Genomic DNA, 23,845 nt, shown 5'->3' with positions numbered 1-23,845 from the left:
AGGCTTTTTCCAAGTGGCATTTTAGGCTCTTACCATCTGCCTGAGTCTGTTGGACACTGCACAGCAGCTCGGGCTGGGACAAGCTATGAAGGCTTCTCATTTGAAGCTGAAGGTGATCTCCCATTGCCTCTGGGCATCTGTTCTCTTGTCTGCAATGCTCTGGTGCCAAGGTCTGTCTCTGCAGGACTCTCTGTACCTGCTCTGTGCCTCTGCCTTTTTTTCCTATGGGCTGAACTAGAGTCAGTTCTGCCTTCCTGTGCTGCTTCTCCATTTCTCTCCCCAGCAGCAGTTCTCTGTCTTCCATCCCTTTGGGGTTGGAATGTGGGCACAGCCTGGTGGGAAGCCCAGCAGATGCAAGACATAAACCTCTCCTCTTCGCATGGATTGTTCCAGGTCATTGTCATTGAGGAACAAAGTGGGTTAAAGTGCAACGGCTTCCAAAACCATCTTCTTTGGCCAAAATCAGTTAATTCTCAATAATAATCAGATTGTTGCTTTTTTTTTTTTTTTTTTTTTTTTTGCTTGTGAGTGCAGACTTGAGCATAGTTATCCATCTATTTGTGCTACTACAAGGTGCCATTTTATCACTGTGTGATAATGGCATCTTTATCTACCTTAACATTAAGCATGTCATGTGTTTTAAGCTGCAATCTATCTGAATTTCTGTTCCTGTGGATCCTTCTCTGTAACCTTGTGTTGCAGCATGTCAAATTATCCTGCAATGGTCTGATTTTGGGATCCCCTTGTCATTGCTGAGGTATTTCCAAACTACCTTATCTCAACATTTTCTTGTTGAACTGGAGTTGGAGGAGAAATCTGAACTCTAGACACTTGGACTTTCTATTTTTTTTTTCCCCTTGGAATAGAGAAGATTTTTGAAAAAAAAAAATAGGATTAGACCAACAAAGCTGACACTTCCATGAAGGGTTGGTTATAACAGTTCTTCTGATAGCAGTAGAAGTTTTCAAAATGGAAAAAGGATCTTCTCCCTCCCCCCACACCCCTCCCCTTACCCCTAAGTCTATATACAGTTCAGCTTGGGGAAGTTTCACTCAGCTCCATATCCTCTGTATGGGAAGAGAATGTAAAGAGTTACATATCCAATTTCCTATGGGGCTAAACATAGCAGTCCTATATCAGCTGTGTAGGAACATCCCAGCAAATGACAAAGTCTCCTGAGAGACAGAAATAGCTGGCCACCAGCTTTCTTGCTTATAAGTCTGGTGATGTTCAGATGTGAAGAGGTGACTAATGCTGGAAGGGACAGTTGTTTCTATGAATGGCTGGTGTCAGGGATTTTGTTTTAAGCAATTATTTTTCAAGACACCAGGCACTAATAAGTATGCCATAATGTCATAATTCTGCCCTACAGCAGAGTGAGACTACTTGGACCTATTGGATTCCCCCAGAAAACAGCACGCTAGTAAGTAACTGGGACTGATGCTCACACGCTGAAGCAGGCTATCAGGGAAAACATAATCCCACCTGTACTAAAAAACAAATAAAATATATGGCAGAACTTCTTTTCTAGAAAAATGTTAGTCTTGGTGTGCTATGACTTACTAGATTGGCCCAACCCCTTCAGTGGGGGAATGGCTGTGTGAAAGCAGAACGGATTAGATCTTATGCAATCCCTTGCCTCTGCTTTGGGTGAAGAGATACATTCCCACCTTCAAGTTCTATCACCTTACTCTAAATGGGGCTTTTTCCATAGGCAGATTGTCTTTGCTGTCTCATCCCTCCCTGCTCTATATTACTGCTTAGTGTTTTGTTATCGGTTCTTTTGAAAACGTGTGTCTGATTCTTTGGTTTGTGGCATGTGGATGTAGTATGTAAAGCATATAAGCTTATATAGAGTAACCCTTAAATTCTCAGCATGAGGCTGCTGGCTTGGAGGTGGTTTACTTTTATTTTATTTTTTCCTTACACTTGGCTCTGCCAGGCAGACTACCTAGTAGCAGGTGCTCCCTTGCATGGTGCCCTGTAGGACCCTCTGGAGTGGTAGGTCTCCTGGAGTAACTTGGCGTCAGTTGACTGACCATCCTGATGCTGTTCTGTTAAAGCTCTTGGCGTGTTCCTTGTCTGTCCTGGATCCATACCGGCCTACCTCAAACACAGTGGTGATCTTTGACATGGGTTTGGCAGCCAGCTCTCTCAGTTTCCGGGCATCGAAACGCGGCTTATAGAGAAAGATGGGTAAACGACGGGGAAGAAAGAAGCCTTCTTCCTTCTGTGCTTTCTTCTCTTCTGCTTGCTGCTTCCTCTCCTTGTTGACTGTCATCTGGTATAAAATGGCATCCCACATCTTCATGGCTCTAGATTTAAATGGTCTGTTGTCTTGACTGATGCTTAGAGAGCTGTCCTTTTCCTTGTTCCCTTCCTCCTGTCTTTGTTTTTCTGCTTCAAGCTCAGGGAAGCTGGGTGCTTCTGGCTGCAATATCAGGTGCTTCCTGAGACGATGCCAGCCACTGCCCTTGGCTCCCAAAGGCCTCGAGTCTTCCACTGGTGTTGGCTTGGCTTTGAGAGGAGGGCTGGTGTTCGGCAAGCTGGGAGTTGGCTGAGGTTGCACAGTGTGTTCCACCTTCATGTCATTGGGGGTAGGCCCAGCTTGTGCAGGGCTTGCTGTTTCAGGGTGTTCTGGCTTCCAAGGTGTGCTGGGTGTCAATGGTTTAAGCATATCACCATCTTGTCTGTGCAATTCAGGAGCTTTCTTTGATCTGAATATTTCTGCTTCACTTCCATGGGCTGTAACTTTACAGGAGTGGACATCAGGGGTGCTAGGCTTGGGTGAAGGGTCATTACTAGTCTCTTCAGGAGAGGTGGGCCTGGGAGCTTGGCTAGGAATCTCTGCCTTTGCAGCAGGAGGGAGAGCAGGCTGCTGTGTAGGAGGTGGTGCCTTGCTGCTGTCAAGGGGGGCAGATGTCTGCCCTGGGAATGGTTCAGAGCCACTTGTTTCAGGTGATGGAGAAGAAGGCCTTTTGTCTTCATGGCTGGATGTTGCTTGGGTCTGATATGATGTTGGTGTCTTGGTTCTCGGTGCCTTGACGCTGCGGAAATAAGTGTGCACCTTGGTGATATAGGTAGCCTCTGATGTCCCTTCCTTGCTGGGTGTACTGGAAAGAGGAGGATGGGGGGAAATAAGTACTGAAGTGTTGTGTGGAGAGGGAAGGTGTGCATCTGTGCCTTCAAGCTTCTGGGGAGCCTTGGGAGCACCTGGATCATGCAGTGGGGACTCAGCTGTGGGGGTGGTGAGCCTGAGGTGCTCAGCAATGCGTCTCTGCTCAGTGACCTTCAACACAAAGGGCTTGCTCTTGCGGAAAGGGGAGGGCACACGATGGTGTGTGATAGGCTTGATGGAGAGGTGCACTGGGAGGCTGGTGGAGCCAGGGGCTACTGCTTTGGGGGTCTCTGCTGGGGGAACGTTCTCACTGTGTTCTAGGTCAGAGCTGGCCTCGTTCACTGGGGAGAGGTTGGATCGGAAAGACTTAGCTTGCTCTGCTGCTAGCATGGCATTCTTCTTGGCAGCCTTCTTCAGCAGCTGCTGGAGCCGCAGGTTGTCCTTCTTGGGCTTTGGAAGGGTGGGAGGGGGAGATGCATGGTGGCGGATGGGAGTGGGCTGGATGGAGGATGATACCGTGATCAGCATGGTCATCTCCTAGAAGAAAGCACAAAGCTTAAAGTTGAGATGGGTTTAGCCATGGACTAGATCCTGGAGTATTCAGACATACAGCCTTCTCTTCCTCTCTAAAAACAAGCACAGAGTCAGTACTGTGTGAGTAAAGCGTCAGACTTGGCTTCCTTATTCTCCCAAGGTAGCCTCAGTCAGCCTCAAGGATGGTGAGCCAGGGCAAGAGATGTACTGGGAGAAGCTGTGTTGTCCTCCTGCTCCTAGCATTAGCGTAAAATCCAGTGAAGGCACTTTGGGACCCTTGATGTTTTCATCTTGGCAAGTCCTAGCATGATCTGGAGCAAAGCATTAGGAGAAATGGAGCAGTTCTAAGATGTTAAAGCTCTGAAACTTTCTTCAGAGGCATAAACTGGAAGTACCTTGGAGCTTTCCAGATTGCAGCTACTAATATTCTGATACGGTGTTGCATACAACAGAACAGCCTTAAACTTACATGTGTCACTTGAGTTAAAGCTGATAATGGCTTTGGCTTTTAGCAGGCAGATAGGGATCCCCATTGTGTAAGGCAGGACTTAAGGCTGTGCTTATCTGGTAAAAAAAAGTGCTTTGTCATAATCATAATTTGGGTGTTTCTTTGCTGTGTTGAGCACAGTGATAACCTCCTTTATCTGCACTCATCAGCCTTTGAGGAAAAAATTAGTTTTCTCTTGACAATGAAACGAATCTTCAGTGGAAGAGGAAGGTGCTTCCTTTGGTCTTGCTGGATTGGGTCTAACCTCCAGTGGGAATTGCACCTGGAACCCCTTTAAGCTAAAGTTGTGCTGCTCCTGGAGTGGACAAATATCTGTTTTTCCAGCTCCCTGGAGCAGTGTTCCCCTAGTGCTGCCAACCGCTTTCTGCTGAGTGCTGTGCAGATTTCCTGTTGAGGAAAGCAGGAGAAAACTAGTCCTGGTTCTCCTCTTTCTCTTCCTCAGCAAGTCTGGGTAACACCAAGTACTCTGCTTCAGCCATGACTCTTTGGCATCCCCCAGAAAGAAATCTGACTCTGTTCTGGCTCTTGGTCAGTGCAGAGTTGCTGAGTTTTGCTATGAAATGAGGCATAAATCAGTGTCTCTTAATCCCCAGTGCAGGATATGACTGAGCATCCTGAATAAGGAAGATGAGAAAGAAGGATGTCAGGGTTGCCCACAGGGGCTATTGCATGCTTTCCACTCTGGTTAGGGAAATTGCAGCCTAAGCATCTCCCCCCTGAGATAAGGAGCTTGCACTGTGATACTGACAGTGAAGGTAGCCTACCTCAAAATAAAACTCTCAGACGTGCACAATGGGTGGTTCTGTTTGAATGCCAGGTGTTTCCTTTGGTCTTGCAGTGTTGCTACCAGCACTGGGCTGGGAAGTTGATCAGTACCTAGTAGACACTGTACCTGCTAAAGTTATTGGTGAAAAGGCAGGGAGAAGGATGATTTTTCCCAAAAAAAAGAGAGGGGACGGAGGGGAAAATGAAAGCATTGGAGAATGGGTGAGCTGTCCTCCAGAGCATTAGCTGTGGTGGTCATGGTGTAGGCAGTGCCCAGCAAATGTTGCGCTGTTCCTAGCCAATGCATTTGTTCCAGCTGTAGAATGAGAAACCTCCCAGCATTTTGGCAAGGGGGCTCAAAGGGATTTGGGCAAGCTGGGGTGACAACTGTTGGGCATTCCCAGCAGCTTATCAGCTTCATGCCTTAGGCACAGGGCTAGGATTAGGATTTGTTCTATTCTAAGAGCTGCTCTTGGAAACAAGTCCCCGCTGGCTCCAGGGAAGACTGAGAGCTCACTCCATCATATACATGCTCTTCCTTCCAGGTATCTTTGTAGATATTCTAGATTTTTCTGGCTCAGGAAACCATATTCCTCAGTTGAAGAGGTGTGTACCTACAGCGGTGCAATTCTATTCTGATTAGTAATTTCTAGGGTGATTTTTATCTACAACAATGTGATCTAGTACATTCACCTGGTGTAAGGATTGAATATGGAATGATTTCATACATCTCAGATTGTGGTCCTGCTGGCAGCCTGTATCACAAGATGAGCTGTGGTCTAGCTGCATTGCTAAGCCAGAATTATGAGGCTGAACTGCTCAGGCTTGTGTTGGGAATACTAAATAGGCAGGGCGATGAACTTCCCAGCTACTGATCAGCTCTTAGTGCCTCCTTACCCTACAGATTCTGCATCATGGAAAACTGCAGCTTCCTCCTTGGGTCGGAGTGGGGTCTGGTTTGGGATTTGCTGTGAACTGCACGAGATGCTGCTGCAGTGGGCGTGGAGGTTCATGGAGCAAGCAATATAGGACTACCTGCATGCATCAGGAAAGCTTTCCATCTGTTTTGAGAGTTAGAGGCAGGCTTGTGCCCTGTAACCTCAGGTCTATGCTCCTGAAATCACTTTTACTACTATCTCAGCATCTCTCTAAAACCTGCTGTGATGTGGGTCTTAGGGACTGTTTGGATGCCAGCTTCCATGGCAAATGGCTGTGCTGGTATCTGTGAGCTGGGATGGGAAGGTGGAGATGCCTATGAGGCAGTAAAAGGAAGCTGGCTTTTAATTTACTTGCTTTCTTTGTCACGCTTGCATTTTTTTTTTTTTTTCCTGAATCTCCTTCAGAGCTCTGTATGCAGGAGACTGTGTAACTAGCAAGACTTGTGCTTGGCTTCCCCCTTGCTGTATAACAAAGTAAAAGCACAGGGAAAGATAGATTTGCTTTCTTTGCCAGCAGAAAGGCTAGAGCAGAAAACCTGGAGAAAAGCATACTGCTTGAAGAAGTTGTCTGGGTTCATGATGGACTGGGAAGCAGCTGAGCTGAGAGGCTTCCAGAGGGTCAAGCTGCCCTAGGGCTGGTTGAGGAGGAGGAGGGCAGGTCGACCACCTGGGGATCCTACCCTTCTGCCCCACTTCATCTACAATCGCTCCAAAACTGGGAGCAGCAGGGACCGTGTCGGCACGGAGGAGCCATCCATCACATGGCAGAGAAGTCATTTTCCCTCAGCAGCGCCAGCTGTCGCATGCGGAGTGCATCAAGAGCTGCAGGAACTTGATATGGTTGCGGATGGTCCTGGGTGGAGAGCTGCGGCTGCTCGGGGAACGTGCTCTGTGCTTGAATGGCTTTCTTGGGCTTGGGAGGAAACCTGCTGATTGCCTACTGGGTCGGGAAGGGTGGTGGGAGCACCTCCTTCACTCTGCCTGGCATCGGCTGGGTGGAATAAAGCTGCCTTTCACTGTTAGGCATGATACAGCCCAGAGTATTTCCGGTGGCAGAACAGAATCGTAGCATCATTAAGGTTGCAAAAGACCCCTAAGATCTTCCAATCCAACCATCCACCTACCACCAGTATTGCCCACTGACCACGTCCATCAGTGCCACATCTGTGTTTCTTGAACACCTCCAGGGATGGTGACTCCACCACCTCCCTGGGCGGCCAGTGCCTGACCGCTCTTTCAGAGATGACATTTTTCCTAGTATCTAACATAAAGGTATGTCTAACAACATTTTCTTGCCTTACAGCTGAGCTTGGTCCTGTCTCGATGCAATCCTCAATGCTACGACTTCCTCTGCTCCATAGAAGATAATCGAAGGACATTTCTCCTGTCTGATGTCAGTTTGCTCTGGTACAGCCTGACTCCTCTTGGGGTGAGCATACCCCGCGCTGCCTCCAGCTGGCTGCGAGGGATGGATCATCTGGCCAAACCAGTCCCACTTTTAACCTTCTACAAGACTCTTTGGCTCTTTTTTCCATTTTTTTTTTTTTTTTTCCTTTTAATTAAATCTGGCTCTGCCATGGAGATGGGAGGCTGTGGCTCACCTCCCTCTCTTCTTTTTCAAGTGCTGAAATAGAAGGACCTGCTGTCCTGCCCAGCTGGCAGGGCTTCTGCTGCATGATGGAGAGCTTCTGGTTCTGGTTGGTTGGAGAGGGGGGGAACTCATGAGAGTCTCAGTGGAGGATTTGGTGTTGGAAAGGAGAGTGATGGGCAGATTCTGTGCCACCCTCCTAACGTCAGCTGTGTGAAGATGTTTGCACTGCAACATCTGCTTTGAGGGGCCTCCATCTCCATGTGCACATCAAACTGTTTAATTTAGTCCTGTTTATTTAGTTCCCGTATCATCCTTTAATCACAACTAAATAGCCATGCCATAATGTTCCTGTCACTTTTCTGCGTTGACAGTGGCAGCAGATTTGTTTCGAGAAGCTGCTGCCTTCCCCTCTGCTGCCCAATGGTGGGGGTGAGCACTCCTTCTCTAGGTAAGGAGCTCCTCTTGAAGTTTCTTCTTCCAAACCCCTTCTCACAAAGGCTCTCAACATAATTTTGCTTCTGCTTCAATTTACAATGTGTTCTGGATTTAATTTTTTTGTAAGCATTTAATAAAATTTGAGGAAGATGTTGTAACAATGGCATCTCTGAGGGTTTTGATGCAGGAGTTCCATAAACAAAGCTGTTTTCATACGCCCTGCAACTCTGAGCAATAAATATGAGGAAAAGAAGCACCAGGCTACAACAAGAAGAGGGAGAGCCTGATGCAAAGCTGGAAAATGGGTTTTTCTTGTGCTTGCTCAGTTTAAGAGGTTGTATTGCTACTTTCCTTCTTATTGGGGGGTGGGGAGAATGACTGTAAGATGGGAGTGAGTGGTGTTTGGTGAGAAGTGGAGCAGCATGTGGAAGATTTTCTGGAGCAAGCAGCTAGAAGTGACAAAAAACTCAGCTCCTTAGCTAATAGGCCTGAGAAATCAAGCTTCAACCAAAAGTATTGGAGAAGTCAGCTATAAAAATTGCTCTATAGCTTGCTTGTGCATCTGAGAGGAGGTCAAAGCAGCTGTCTGCAGGGGCACGCAGCTCTCTAATGAGCTGACTCTCCTATCTGGAACCATCTAATGATAAACCCTTTATGGAAGTGACCTTCTGGATAATAACATTTCTGTGGTGTAGAGACAGCATATAGATTGCAGTATCCTTGCCTGTGCTGTCCTAAAGTATTAGGAATGGGAGAGCTCTCTGACATTTATTTATATTTTTATGTGGAAGAAAACTCTTTTTTTTTTTTTTTTTTTTTTTTTTTTGCTATTATCTTTGCCTGCTGATACTGTTGTCCCCTGCTTCAACTTATCGTGGAGGTAGGATTCAAGTTGTCATGGATAACATCTAGTCTTCTTTCAACCCTTCCTCTGCCAAGCTGTGAGACCAGCGCGTGAACTGTAGCATGGAGGCATCCCCAAAGCAGCCCTGGGTTGTGCCTGCATGAGTACAGACTGATTTCTTTTCACTCCATCCTGACGTTGTCTGGGAGAGTGTGGCCAGAAGCTTTTTGTTTTACTGATCACATCCTGCCAGCTTGGAGGGCGTAACAAAGCTCTGAAGGCTGCTTGTGTGAGGTACCTGTGCTAAGGAGGGTTAATTTGCAGGGTGTATTTCTCCACTTACAGTCCACGTGGAACTCATGTGGTTTCAACAGAAACAGCTGCAGTAATTCAGGTGTTGGCTACGGCAGGAAGCAAGCAGATTGCATGGAAACCCTCTGGAGAAACCAGGAAGGGAACTGGCTTGGAGCAGGTGCGTGCAGCTCTTTATGAGGTATCTGAATCAGCCAGGGGAAAGTTTTCCACAATTATATTAACTTTACGAGGTGTTGTTCCTCCTCCTGGGGTAATGTGGTGTGCACGTGCTGCAGGTGCTGGTGGGGAGTGGATGGGGGTTACTGTAATGTATGAGTCTTGCTCAAGTTGTAAAGCCTGCTTCCAGAGCCTGGCGGATAACAGCCATGTCTTGTGGCCCTGTGTGGTGGCTGGTTGTGCCCTATTCTGTTCTCCAAATTCATCACCCTGTTGGCAGGTCGATGGTGCTCATTTGAAAGGGCCTTGAACCCCAGTGTGGGTTCTTAATGCACTGCCTTTGGGGCACACTGTGAGATGTTGCTTCTCTGCAACTTTTTCTGACCCCATCCTATTTGTTTGAATTAGGTAGAGAGGGAACATGCTGTTGCATGTCATCTTTTCTATAGTACAACTGAAACACACAGTTTGTCTCTGGGCAGTAAGCTCTGGGCTGGTTTTTGTTATTTTATTTTCAACCAGCTTTGATTCTACGGGAGTGAATGGAACATAGAATTGGAAAACATGGCCCAGAATATTTGAATGCTTATTTCTCAAAGGCTGCAAAACAGCTCTGTTCAAACTTGTGGAAAGCTTAGCTGATGGAAAACCAGAGATATTACGTCTTTGCTGTGCTTGTTCTGTCTCAAGACTGGAGCTAGACTTCATCTGCTTCTCTTTCCAGGCATAAAATAACTATGGATCCACTTTATAACTGTCTCTCTGTATACCTACTGGCTAATTAAGAGATCCTTTCCTACTGTTTGAATGGGCCTTCAGCAAGGCAGTAGATGTAAAGGTCTAAAGTTTCCCAGTGACTTTGTCCCTTGAAATGTGCTCTCAGAGGGAAAGGTCAGGCTCTGAGGCATCTGGGCCTGAATGTCAGTGTTTCTCCTCCCACCAGCACCTCAGGGAAGGGCAGTAAACAAGCCCAAGGAACAGGGAGGCTATAAATAATGAGGCAGCAGCTGATCTGACGCTGGACAAATCTCTGAGTTGGTCAATTGCTATCTCTTGCCTGCTCTACACCCCTTCCCTAATGCTATGAGTTTCTCTTGTCCTTTTCAAGTAGATAAAGGAGAGATCTGACAGTGACAAAACATAGTAAGACTTAGTACTTAAAAATGATGGACTCCCTTACAAGGGTCAGGCTGGATATTAGGAAAAACTTCTTCTCAGGAAGGGTGGTGAGACAGTGGCACAGGCTGCCCAGGAAGGTGGTAGAGTCACCGTCCCTGCAGATGTTCAGAAACCATGGAGATGTGACATTGGGGGATGTAGTGTTGGATTGATCGTTGGACTTGGTGATCTTAGTGGTGTTTTCCAACCTTAATGATTCTATTATCCTGATAGCAGTAACAAGGCAGACCGTGCATGATTTCTCTATGCCTTTGCATTGGGTCTGCTGAGGTTTTTAGTTGTAATGGAGCAGTTTGATGTATATCATTAACTTCAGAAAAGCGCTTAATTTCGTAATAACTCCAAGAGGCAACTGTAACAAAGGCGTGAGCTCTTTGTTCTTTAATTAAATAGAAGAAGGTATCACAGACTTGGAGCTCCTGAATCCTAAGGGCAAGTCTAAAGCAGATGGGACAAGAACATCTCCCAAAGCAAACAACTGAACAATGGAGGAACAGAGCACTGCAAAAATCAAGGATTTATATTAAGTGAAGAGAGGTAAAATACAGTACTTACTGATGTGTAACTTGTTTCCATGTGTAATCACTTGCATGTTGGGTGCATCATGCTTTGTTTGCAAAATTAACAGATCATCATTCCTTCACGATCATTTCAGGTGCTGTTTTCTTCTGCTTTGTAGAGCCCTGTAGGTAAATTCAAAATGCCATAAGGGGGGAAAAAAATAATATTTACAGTAGCCAGTAAGTACAAGATATTTCTCAAAAATAAAGTGACTAGTTTTTAAAAGCGTGAGAAGTTCCATTGCCTAAAATAAGCATGAAGATGGGCTATCAAATAACACCATTGCGTACTCTTAGCTTTGGCACTGCAAAGTTTGGCATCTGAAGCACCTGAGAGGTGAAGGGCAGATGATGGTGAAGCTGCCAGGATAGATATTCTAGCAGGATTGCTCCAGGCAGTAAAACCATTTGGAGGCTTTTCAAGTTTACTGGTCAGATTTACTGTGTTGCAAAAAACAGGGTTGCAAAATGCAAATTTGTAGCTGTGCTTTGAATGTTGCTGTCCCTGAAGAGGAAGAGCATGAGTTCTGGCTCTGTTACTGTTTGTTCCTGTGCTGTACTTAAAGGGTACAATCTTGCGAAGTGCTGTGCTGGGGAGCAGAGGAGAAATGAATTGGAGCTGAGGGACTGAGCAGGCAGTGGTGAATTTTGGGTTGCGGGTTTCTGTGGAGTTTGACTCTTGTTGCACACACAAATAGGGCTGGGACAGCTCAAATGCATGGGGTTAAGCTTGGTATGTTTAATCTGGACTTTAAGTGTGGAAACACTGGTGAGATGTGCAAAAAAGGCAATCCTGAAAGCAAACTCTGTCTTATCCAGTATTTATCCTGCTGAGTCTTGTTGCTAATTCACCCCATACACTAGTGCATCTCTCACCTGTCTTCCAGTCACTCTGGTTTGAATGGAGAAAGTTGAGTATTTCCCACGATCATCAAAGTTTTGGCCCTTCTGTTGAGACCAGTTTTTGTAATAGCCATGTAGCTGCTGGTATTTTGAGGCTAGCACATTGCTTAGGAGTCAACTTCCATTCTGATCCTTCCACAAAAAGTGTTAAAAGTGTAGGTCAATGAGACCAAATATCCCATGGTTTGGGAAGGTCTGGCTCACCCAGATTGAAGAGGAGCTTTGTTAACTTTCTTCCTCTTGTCCAGGGAGGTTGTGCATGCTCCATATCTGAGGCATTCAAAGTCTGATTGGATGGGGCCCTGGGCAGCCTGATCTAGCCTGAACCTCCGATGGCAGGGGGTTGGAACTAGATGAACTTTAAGGCCCCTTCCAACCTAAGTCATTTTATGATTCTCTTGCCTCCTTGCTGATGGTGAAATCATGCCCAGCTCTGCACTGACCCACAGGAGAACTTGAAGGAGGTGCTCAGTCATTCATATAAATATTCTAATGCAATTAATTCTTCCTTGGCTGATGATTATAATGGTCTTCTAGAAATGCTAATGACTTTGTGCATATCCAACACTGAAAGCATTGCAGGGAGGAAAAAAAAAAAAAGGACAATAAGAAACAAACAGAAGAAATCCTATGGGAATCCTAGGAAAAAGTCATGTATTATGAGTAAGAAAACTTCAACAGAATTTGAAAATGCTCGATGACAGGTTGTACCCTGCTCTGCTACTGTCGCCATGAAGACAGATCAGTCTAATGAATTCATTCACAGCAGGGGTGAAGTATGCATGATGAACCATATGGATGATGCACAAGGTTGGCTTATGTTTGCATCTAATGCTCAAGGAGGAGGTCATCAGATCCACCCCTATTTCTTATGTGAGCATGCAGGGTTTCTGTTCTTGATAGGGTAAGATGGGGGCAAAAGCTCCCACTGGCTGAAGAGTTGACACGTTTGTGTCCTCCTTGAAGTGCTGATTGAGTTCCTCCCTACAGATGGAGGAGGGTGAACTGCAGAGTCGGGAAGATGGATGGAGGCACATGTAGGTAATTTGGTCATGAATATGGCAGTTTATTAGTTGCCTTTTATCCTCCTTGTTATACCTCTGAATCTTGGAGGCATCATGAAGTTACCATCAGGAGAATGTGTTGATACTATGAGGTGTCCCAGCCACCCTCTAGGATTCAGGGAGGTGATTCCACACCCTCACAAGTACTTGTTCCATCTTAATGAAATGCCTTGTTTTGCATAAATGCCTGCAAGTTTTAGGGATTGTGGTAGGTATGCATGGTGATGTTGGGTTAATGGTTGGACTAGATGATCTTAGTGGTCTTTTCCAACCTTACTGATTCTATGAAATTCGTATAGCCTGAAAACTTTCCCATGCCACTGCTGCCCTCATTGTACATTTTCCTGACTGCTACAATTTCTTCTGGATAAGTAAATGAAGGTAGGTGTCAGGTGGCATCCAGAGGCTGGGTTCTGGATATCTGCTCTCAGCTTTCCTGTCATTTTGCCCCTCCTTCAAATCTGGACTTGAGAGCCTTCTCTCTGAAATGCTTGGGGATGGAGCTGTAAGAAACATCTGGGTACTGGCATGCCTGCTGTCAGAGATGTGAGCCCTGCCCACATCCCTTCAAGCTGGGAGAAGAAGAAACAACCTGTGGGATATTGAGGACTGAGATCCTTACCCTAAATGCCAAGCAAGGCATTACAGCAGCCCAAGAGAAGTGTGGCCTTTGCTCATCCTGTGTGAGTTGTGCTGCGCATTCCCCAGCATCCTGTCATCACTGGTAAAATGGCAGCAACCTGCTGGTACTTAAATAGAGGAGCTGATCTTAAAGTTTAAGGCTATTCTGATCTCTGCTTGACCTGCTGCTTAAAACAGATCATTGGACTTTACTCAGGCACAGAAAATATTTATCTATACTCTGTACTTTCTCTGAGGCTGCTTAGTTGCTATCTGTTTTGCCTTCTTAGTGGCAACTGTTTCAATTAAATTGGAAAGAGCATTTCAGTGAAGGTAGGGCATCTGCTTTAACCTTGAGCTGATGATCAAAGCCCTCTGCAGAAATTCTTTCTCTGGGGTGGGAGAAAGAGGAGGAGAAACCTGGATAAGAATTTAGAGTCCCTTACCAAATGCCTTCTGTGATTCCCATTTACTGCCTGCCCTAAATCACAGTAAGAAGTGTATAATTGACAGTGTCACAAGCCAGAAAAATAAACACCGCATCCCTTCCCCAATGAGCTCAATCAGCATGTTTTCCTGGAAAACATCAAGAGTTCCAGTGTTGAAGTCTGTACACGTGGACAAGTGTGCCAAGAGCAGAATCATGCAAAAATACCAAAATTCTTTGTTTTGAAAGCATTCAAATAGGAGCTCAGAAGAGAAAAACAAACTTAGTAAAGAAACATTTTAAAGGTGAGTAATGGAAAAATGCAAGTAAAATGCCTCTGCCTTACACGTAGCCTCACTTTGGGTGACTTAACCATTTTCCTGCCATTGAAAGTTTCTCTAACTCCTGCATGAGGATGCAAGAGCAGGGTGAGGGGCAATGCAGTTTGGAGGGAGACCTCAGGAGGACCTCTGGCCAGGCATGATTGGCTTTGATTTTTTTGGCTTTTTGATTTTGCTCATGATCAGGGGTTGGTGAATAGGAGATCGATACTGAGAGTAAGATCACTCCTTTTTGATCCTAAATTACATGTTCTATTTCGAGGATGTAATATTTACAAACTCCACAGCCTTTAATGAACATGAAGTTGGGCTACAGGCAGGACTTTGGGTTCTGAAGTCTGCAGAGGTTTCCAATGGAAACTTGCCTGAGTTTCTGTCCTAGCCTCTGGCTCCAATTTGAGGAGTAATGCTGTTGGTTTTGTACTTTCTCCCATGTTGAAATAATTGAGGTTTGAGGGCTTGTGCCTACTTCATGTGCAGTCTTAACACCATCCATGGTAGGTGAGGTGGTCTCTGAAGACTGATGTTTGCTGCACCCTCATCTAGCGAAATCCAATAGATTTTGCTAGAAAGGTGGATGCAAGAAATCTCCTCTTCCCTTTTCTGGTTAGTGCTGTGAGTAGGGACTGCTAGGTGGGTGGTGGTGGTTTCTTGTTGGCCATGATGGCTGTGGATAGAACTGGCATATGGCAGCAGGAGGTAAAATAATGAGTAGCCATATAGTATGTGTGGATGGCATGGAGTATGTGGCTAAGGCACAAATTAAATACTGAAGAGGGTTGTGGTTACATGCCAAAGCTGATGGTGAGATCCACAAAGAGAAGAAAAGGATAAAGCACTGAAGTGGGCCTAGGAAACGAGCCTTGCTTGTGAGCCAGGTGATAGCAGAGCAAAGGAAGAACAAAAGGATCAGATGTGCCTTTGCTCAGGGGGTGAATGGTACAGGACCCCACAGTCAGACCAGGCTGGCAATGGCAATGTAGCGCATAGCTCAGGGCAGCCAGGACAGAATGTGAGCATGGACATGAGCACTCCTGGTGGAGGAAACCCATAGGATGCCCAGGCATTCTTTAGGGACAGTAGCAAGCATCTGGTTGATGGGGGAGACAGTATAGATGTGCTACACAACATCAAGGTAAGTGCTCATCTGGAGCAACATGTCCACACCAGCACACACATGCACATGAGATCAAAGAGTGTGCTTCAGAGACCGAAGTTTGCATATAAATTATTTTCCATTAGTCAGCATGTATCCTGCATCTCTATGCCTATGGAGCTGCACAGTATGAAGCATAACCCCAAAACCCTGTGCGTACAACTCAGTAACACTGTAAAAAGTCAAGAGCTGCAGCAGATCCCAACACCTGGCTGCCTGTCCATCCCACAGCCTGTCAATGCCAATTTCGCTTTTATGCGGCTTTGTCAGCACTCCCTGGTTTGAGAAACCTTAATGGAGATGGCCCGTTAGCAGCAAAAACAATACAGAAGGACAGATAAGTGAAGGAGGCTGGTGGTACCTTTGCAAGACAGGCTCTACAGCTGATATTAAAAGGAGAAATCGATGAGGGACTCCCTTCCAGTACCTCCTTGCTCTGCTGCCAGTTTGGGCAAATACGCTATTTCTTGGAGACATGCCCAACCAGTGGAGCGCACGATGGGAACGAGCCAGTGCAAGATGGCAAAAAATGCACAGCAATGCCCAAAATGTGGCACGAAAGCTAGCTGGCTGTATTGGTGTTCGGGGAGATGCAGGCTGTGATTTCTGGTCACAGTCACCATGCGGGTGCTGCTGGGGCTCTGCCACCACCAGGCTCCTCCTGTCCAAAGCAGGGCACTGAGTATGGATGCAGACCTGACGGCACTGTCCCCTTCCCACCCAATGGGTAACACAAGCATCGTTACAAGCCAGGCTGCAGGAGGCAGGGAGGGGATAAGGGGATTTTTGCTCGTGCAGGTTACCTGGTGCATGGGAGGCTGCAGCACCCTGCTCCACTTCTTTAAAAGCTGCTCTCTACATCCTCACTTGGGGAGTCCTTCCTGCAAGTGGCAGGGAAAGGAGAGGGCAGGAATCGATCTGTGAGCCGAGCCAAAAATATCACTTGTCCTGTAGCTCTGAAAGGTTTTCTCTGCTCTTACAGGCTGCGAGAAAGGGGTGCCCCATCTGCCAGGCACACCGTGGGCACGGTCTGTGTGGCAGGGAATGCCTGCCAAGGAAAGATGGGAGGAGGGGATAGGGGCTGAAGCTGCAAGAGGCAGTGAAATGGAAACCGTGACCTGCGGGTCGTGCAAAGTGCTGTGAGCCTTTGCTCATGTGTCTGTGCAGCTGATAAAGCCTTGCATGCATTCGGGCTGCCCCTTGGGTCCTTCTGTGCATTTACAGGTTCTTGACCTCGTACTGGGATGACTGGGAGGTTCAGACACCCCAGGCTTGCTGTAGGATGTCCTTACTTAGATATTGCTTCTTTATCACAGTGAGAAAGCTCTGAGTGTGGTTTGAGGTCAGGCACACTCTTGGGCAGTTCTCCTGCTCCATTGTTGTATTTTGGTCTTGGTTTCCTCCAATGCTAATGCTTGGCAAGACCCTTGGCAAGAGATGGGTGGGTGTCAACGCACACAACCTCATGTGCTATATACTGCTGACTTCTCATGCACCTTCTAAGCACCACTGGATGTCCTTGAGATCTCTACAGACTCTGAATAAAGTCACTCATGCTTCAAAGAAAAGCACCCTCACCTGGCTGGGGGTGCAGAAGTGGCTGCTGTGTACTAAGCTTGCGGAATGTAGTGTGCCACAACCATGTTTGAAGCAGCAGCCACGCACCATGGAGTTCCAACAGCCCTGCGTATCATTTCTGAGGTGCCTTTGCCTCAGATACCCCTCTTTAAGCTTTGCTTGCCTAGTGGTAGTGTAAATATAGAAACACGAACTCTGCTGCTTTTTTATCCAAACATGTCCCTCCCATCTATGCATCATCTGTGCAATCCCTCCAGCTGCTCCTATACATGGCATGACTTTTTTTTTCTTTCCACCCTTTCCCTCACTCCTTGCCCCACTCCCTTCCTTTCCCTGCCCATCGCGGGGGGCTGGGGGCCAATCGGCTCCTGCAGACGATCAAATGTCACTATAACTTGAGAGCAGCAGCACCCCAGGACGCCTGCACATCCCAGCCCGTCCCCTCCACAGGGAGTTCCACGCCTGCCTCCGCACCTCCCGGTAAGTGGGACCCCAGTGGGAAACGTGGTGGGGCTGAGGTTTGGATGAAGGATGATCCCAAGGGGAGGGTTGGAGGTCTGGGAGGTGTGGGATCCTGTGTAGACTGAGTGTCCCCACTAAGGGAAGGGTGCTTTTCCTTACTGCATTTGATGGGCTGTTGCACAAGATTGCTGTCACCTGTAGGGATCTGGGTTTGAGAGTGAGCAGTAGGGGAAGAGACACCTCCAAAGCCCAGGCTGGGAATGATGTGGCAGTGATGTTTAGAGTCAAGGAGGTATGCACAGTGTTCAGGAAAACTCCTAGGCAGTAAGGTAGAAACACTGATGTGTCTCCAGAAGAAAGGGATGGCCAAGGTAGGGGAGGAGGAGGATGGAAGAGCACTAATGTAGCCACTGAAAGCTTCCACTGCTTGCACAGAAAGAAGAAAATTAGAGAAGTAGTCTCTGCAGGAGGTAGATGAGTAAATTCAGCATGGCTGTGGAATGTTTGCCGTAAGTGTGGCTTCAAATCCCAATGCCTTGCTGGTTTGACCGCTGGTGTGGGTGGCATGGAGGATCTCCAGTGTGCTGGGGGGACTGCTAGGCTAGACACATGGGGACAGGATGGAGCAAGGGTAAGGGGCATCAGTTAAGCACAGCTGATCTATTTTAGCCTTGTTGCTTCTGGCTGCCTCTACACAACAAGTAGAAAACACCCAAAGATGAGGTGAAGGGTGTATTTTAGGGCAAGAATTGGTGTTTTGCTTTGTTTTGGTGGAGGACAGGGAGACAGGTGAGATCCACTACTCAGCCCCAGCAGTGAGAGAAGCACTTATTGGTGGAAAATACCAAGCAGTTCAGAAACAAATGAGGGGGCAGGTGAGAGGAAGAAATACATATAAACATATACCTGTGTAGATAACATATTATTACAAAAGTAGTATTAATGGGTGTGTTGAGTTTGCAGCAGCCCCTGTTAGAAAAGTATGGCTGTTTGGTGGATTGAACCTGCTTCTTGTCTGATTGCTGTTTCATTGCCCATGCACAGCCAATTTATTCCTCCCTCCCTTCTCCTGGAGTAGGGCTCCTGCCATCTTGCCTCCCTTTTGTGGCTGGTGGTGGGTTTTTTCCAAGGATGGGCTTGGGGTACAAGGGAGCCCGTTCCTCCTCCCAGCTGGCAGGCAGGCAGGCACATTCCCAGCTGCTAAGATGCTTCTTAGGACGTGATGTCTCTGCTCCTTTGGTGGGGGACAGAAGTGTTTGGGGTCGAAGAGGATGAGCCGAGCTGGCCCCTGGCCATTTGGGGTTGAGGAGGAAGAGGGATTTTGCTCTGCCAGCTGGGAGGGCAAGCAATAAAACTGCCACATCCCTGTGTTTATTGGAAAAGCAAGTGAGCACGCGTGGCTTAATTTTTGAATGGAACAAGCACTAGGGCTTGAAGAACGTAAGCAAATAAAATTAGAAATGAAATGATTCAGGGTTTTTAGCTTGAATGAAATGCAAAAGGTAAGCTTTGTTTTCACCTGAAGGGGTGAGAGGAGGTAGGAAGCTCGGGCTGGCAAAGCTGTGTTTTGCTGTACTCCCAGATGGTGGGCATTATTAGCTAATTGATTTTATTACATCCTTAAACTTCAGTCAAGTCCAAACCCCATTTTTCTCTGCCACTGTACAAACAAAAACCAGTTATTGCCTCAAGGTGCTAACAGCCTTAATCTCAGGCTGCGTTCACTGCGTGTAATGTAATTTCCACTGAAAGGCAATCCTGAGCCAGCTGGAGATTTTCCATTGCCATCAGTGAAAATATATACACTGTTCTTAGTGGATTGCTTTCTTCAGTCCCTTTTGGAGATAACTACTGATCTTTTTTATTTGCTGCTTTGATGACACGGTTAGCTATGTGGACAGTGCAGGAACTGAAAATTGTTTCTTGTCTCATACATGGCTCTCAAGTTGCCCGGGTATTTTTCTTGCTATGTGGTTTTGTCCTTGTCTTGTTATTGATTTGTTTTATCCAGGGCCTGGAAAGCCCCTCTGGATTGGGGCATTTGGGTGTCAGAGATTTTGGTATTCTCATTTGGCTTTCCTAGCATGTGGGTAAATGCCATGCCAAGTCCCACTCACTGTCACAGCACTTGGATTGACAAATATGGAAGAGCGTAGGGGAGTACCAATGTGACAACCCTCAGCAAGAAGTCCTGAGAGCTAAATTGGAGAGTGGATGAGCTCATTCCAATGACTGTTAATAGCAAGCCTGATGGCAAAGCCTCCTGTAGACTTCAATTGCCTTGGAAAGAACAGTATGCCCTGCATTACATGCCCACCCTGCACCAAACAGGCATTTTCATTTCCATGTCTAGGGCTCTCGGCCTATTTTTTTCTACAGCACAGAGCAATATCACTCTTCGTGCCATGCAGTGAAATTGGAAGTTTAGTTCAAAGCTCTTCGGCCCCTCTTTTTATTTATTTATTGTTTTATTCCATCTTGGGAAGAATGAAATCTGCCTTTACAAATTAAAGCAGAGTGCATGGGAGGATTGGCCATTGCTTTGAGTCCTACAGACCACATACTTTGGTATAAGCTAACAGCTGGTCATTTGAAAGGTTCCCTCTTTGGGCCTTTGCCAGGACAATCTCTACTAACCCACTGCAGAAAGCAACTTACGGTTAAGTGTTACTGCTATTAGCTCAAATAATTTTTGGAGGCTAAAGTGAGATTGCAAAGCTATCATACTGCTAGTCCTCTGCAGACAGTGAGAGGAAGCCTAAATTCTGAAGGCTGGATGGTCTAGATAAAGAGAGATGAGAAGTGGTGTTATACCTAAGCAAGCAGTTGGAACTCAGTGATCTTTAGGGTCCCTTCCACCCTAAGCAATTCTGTGATTCTAAAAGCCTTTTGCAGAGCTGAAGTTACTCCAATACAGGAGTTGTGTCTGGTGGGGAGCAATCATAGCTACCAATTAAATACAGCTTTGCACCAAGAGATTGCAGGTCTTGTGTGTCCTAGCAGTAGGCCATCCTCCTATTTCTAACACAGCCATTGCTGGCATGATTTCCAGGGTAATGCTGAGTTCTTATAAATAATAATAAAGTATCTGGGGAGGTTGAAAATGCAGCCTGCTTAGAACAAGAACTTTTAAATCCTGTTGGTGTCAATGAGTAGCGTTAAAGAGTGGTGTTCAGGGTCACTGCTGGGGAATGGAAAGGATCCCTTATAGGGCAGAGTCGGAGCCTCTGGGATTACTGCCTTCCTCTGAAATAGAAAGCTTCTGAGCTGCAGTTGTTCCTTTTGAACTTAAATCAGTCCACCTGCTCCTTCAAGACATCTCTCATATATCAGCTGAGTAATGAAGTTGTGAAAGTCACGGTTTGGGTTTCCCAGCCAAGAGGAGCCTGGCTTTGTATTTTAAGACCTACTGCCAATTTGGAGGAAGTCTGGAGGGGTCCTAACTACCTCCTGCCCCCAGCTTCAGGGCAGACAGGACTTTTAGAAGGGTGGGAGCCTTGCACTGCAATATGCTTATACACAAGCCAGAGAAGAGTGGCTTGAGCCATGAATGGATTTGTCTCACATGCACTGTTAGATGTGTTGTAATAGGTATGACTTGCTGGGTTGACATAGGTTGCCTAACCATGTATTTGGCTAGTTTTTATCCTAAATTAATCAGCAGCCCATTGTTCATGTATTAATCAACTATGTAAGCCAGACACTGTTACTTAATGCACTTAATGACAGTTTCTGCATGCTGACGATTAAATAGTTATCTCTGGATGAATCTGTGGAGTGGTTGGGTTTTTTATTACTACTGTATTTTCTAGCTTTGAGTAATGCTTAAAAGCTGGGATCTTTCCATTTGTAGTAGCATAAAAGAAGGCAAAATTTCTCTGATCTTGCTGAAGTGATGGAAATGTCAGACAGGTGCAAGAGGGCAAGGCCTGTGCCCATCTCCCTGATCCTTGGAGGTTTTGTAACCCAAAGCCAGGTCCAGATTTTCCACCCCAAGGGTGGCTGCGTAGATGGGCACATCTTGCCAGCTGATCTTTCCCCTTTGCTACTTCTCCTTCTCATCTGACCTGGCTGGCAGGGGTCTGTAGCACTCCGAAAATGGCAGTGTTGATGGGGGATTGGCTGCTGTGTGGGAAAGCAGATGCCTGGCTTTTTTCGTCTTCAAATGTCAACCCATCTGCTCCTGCCTTGGAATTACTTAGGAAGCTTTCTTACTAATAACGCTTTTTTCTTCTTCTTTTCATCTCTTATCTAGAAACTCACTGCCAACATGTCTGATACCGAGGAAGTGTAAGTAGAGAGCGAGCTGCCTGCACGTTCATCTGTTCTGCTCCACAGAGTGCTCAAGGGCATTCCCATGGGGATGGGAGGCAGCTGTCACCCCATGCACAACCCCCAAAGCGTTGAGCAGCAGGGAAGGGGCTCCAAGTGTCAAAGGGTCTGTTGGAGTTCATGCGGCAGGGAAAGTCTTCCTGGCACCTTGACCCGACTCTACTTGTCCTTGGAGGCCATGGTGCTACTCATAATGGAGTCTGAATGAAATACAGATTGGTGGAGTAACTGCTTTCTGCCCTGATGTAACAAAGTAATGTGTCCAAATGCAATGAGATCAGTTGGCATTTCTACGTCAATAGGTAGAGAGGGGAGATTTAAGGCAATCACAGGGTCAGAGGCTTCAAGTGCTGACCTGCTGAGGTCAGTTAGCCTCTTAGTTTACTACAAGGCCATTAATTCTAGCCAACTCTTAAATAATAAACACAAAAAAAATTTCCTAAGATGAAATTCAACACTTTTTAGAGCAACATCTATCCAAAATATTCCTTGCTTGGTCTCTTTTGACTGTGCCCTGTCCAACTCCATCAGGCATGGCAGGTTCAAGGTTTGGGTTTTGTGCTAGGTGACAGTGGTGCAGGAAAGGCTAGGGAGCAGAGGTGAGGAATGGGAACAGAACACGAAGTTGAGGTGATAACAGCCATGGTATAAACAGCAACAGCATCTGCTTTATCCAAATTTTTTAGTAGGCATCTCTGGAGTTAAAGGCCATCATGCGCAGTGCATAGGAGCTGAAGTTCATCTGTCTTATCAGCCTCTGCAGAGTGTTTTCTTGTGGGTATCATATGATGGTAACATTATGCTGGGACACGGCTCCATGTGCACCAGCAGAATCAAGAACATTAGTAAACTGACTTTTAATAATCTTAAAACTAAGTGACTCTTTTGAGAGCAAAGAGAAAATGGGGGAAAGAAGAAAAAAACAGATTTTAAGCAGAAATGTATTGGATTTCTTCAGCATAGCTTGGCAATAATATGGAGTGGAAAAAATATTTAGTTTCAGTAACAATTTTTTTTTAATTTTTCTCACAGGGAGCACGGAGAGGGTAAGTCCAAATCTCTAATTTCTTCTGTGCAAGTCTGTAGTGTTCACTGTCTGTCTTCTCCTTTCTGCCTATCGTTGGTCTCTTACTGTAATGTGCTGGTGCTTTACCTGATGTCTAAGTATGTGTCGTTGTCTTTTTTGCATGTCAGTGTTTGTCTGTCTCTGTGCTGCGGGCAAACGTTGGGATTTCAGTCCAAAACTGACGTCCTGACTGTGTGGGGGGGATGCTGCTCTTTTTTTGTAGGGGCACTGCCATCTGCTGGCAACTTATTCTGATAGTGTTGCAGACATATAGTTTCTGTCTTAAAACATAGAAATGCAGCATACTTAAGCAACATATGTTTTTTTTCTTTTCTGTTGTTTGTTTGTTTTTTTTTTATATACTCATTGGACCTCCCTGCTACCTCTTTCCCCTAACATGCTTGTACACATGAGCTTCCATTGCTCAAGAAAAAAATTCAGTACAATATTACCCTGCTCCCATTGTACACCTTCTTCTCAAAGGCAGCTTGTTTGCTGTTTCTCTTTTTGATTTGAAAGCGAATCCTTTGAGGGCATCTTGCCCATATCCATGTGAATTTAAAGGGTTCTATCATGGGTGACATCCTACTGATGTGTAACCTGTCATTGGCTGTGTGTTAGGTGCTAAAGTTGATGATTGTCTGCTTTTTTTTTTCTTCTTTTTTTTTTTTTTTTTTTCTCCCCTCCTCTATTTCAATGCAGAGGAATACGAAGAAGAAGGTAACAAAATACTTGGAATGTAACTGATCTTTCCTGGATTCTTGCTTCTGCCTTTCTCTTGTCTGTATTTGACCCCTCTCTTTGACACTTGCCACTAAAGGTGATCTGAAACACTTGATCTGTCAGTCAAAACGTGGCCAAGCTGGGACCGTGACATGCAGACATGTTGTGATAAAACATGATATTTGTAGGAGCAATAGGAGATGGTGATTAAGCAGAATCTTGAAATTGA

General features: G+C 46.0%; 2 protein-coding genes and 1 long non-coding RNA gene across 4 annotated transcripts in view; 2 read left to right on the top strand and 1 right to left on the bottom strand.

Moving 5' to 3' along the window:
• The window catches only part of LSP1 (lymphocyte specific protein 1), a 39,031-nt gene extending 30,962 nt beyond the window's left edge, over positions 1-8,069 (top strand). For both annotated transcript variants that reach the window (XM_048948886.1, XM_048948887.1), the window contains exon 11: positions 7,167-8,069. The gene's annotated coding sequence lies outside the window, so the exon portion shown is untranslated. The remainder of the gene's footprint in view (positions 1-7,166) is intronic.
• PRR33 (proline rich 33) lies at positions 879-16,484 on the bottom strand. Its single transcript, XM_048948881.1, has 3 exons — positions 16,259-16,484; positions 10,939-11,066; positions 879-3,655 (listed from the first exon to the last, which is right to left on the bottom strand). The coding sequence occupies exons 2-3, from the start codon at positions 10,957-10,959 to the stop codon at positions 2,027-2,029; spliced, it is 1,650 nt and encodes a 549-aa protein (XP_048804838.1). The 5' UTR covers positions 10,960-11,066; positions 16,259-16,484; the 3' UTR covers positions 879-2,026.
• An 841-nt stretch (positions 16,485-17,325) lies between these two features.
• Positions 17,326-23,562, top strand: LOC125695361 (uncharacterized). The gene is made up of 3 exons (XR_007377936.1): positions 17,326-17,513; positions 21,751-21,785; positions 22,860-23,562. It is a non-coding gene; the product is annotated as an uncharacterized LOC125695361 (long non-coding RNA).
• Positions 23,563-23,845: the final 283 nt, after the last annotated feature.

This window comes from Lagopus muta, chromosome 6 (genome assembly GCF_023343835.1).
Source record: "Lagopus muta isolate bLagMut1 chromosome 6, bLagMut1 primary, whole genome shotgun sequence".
Lineage (NCBI taxonomy): Eukaryota > Metazoa > Chordata > Aves > Galliformes > Phasianidae > Lagopus > Lagopus muta.
This window is presented reverse-complemented; position numbering and strand designations above follow the sequence as displayed.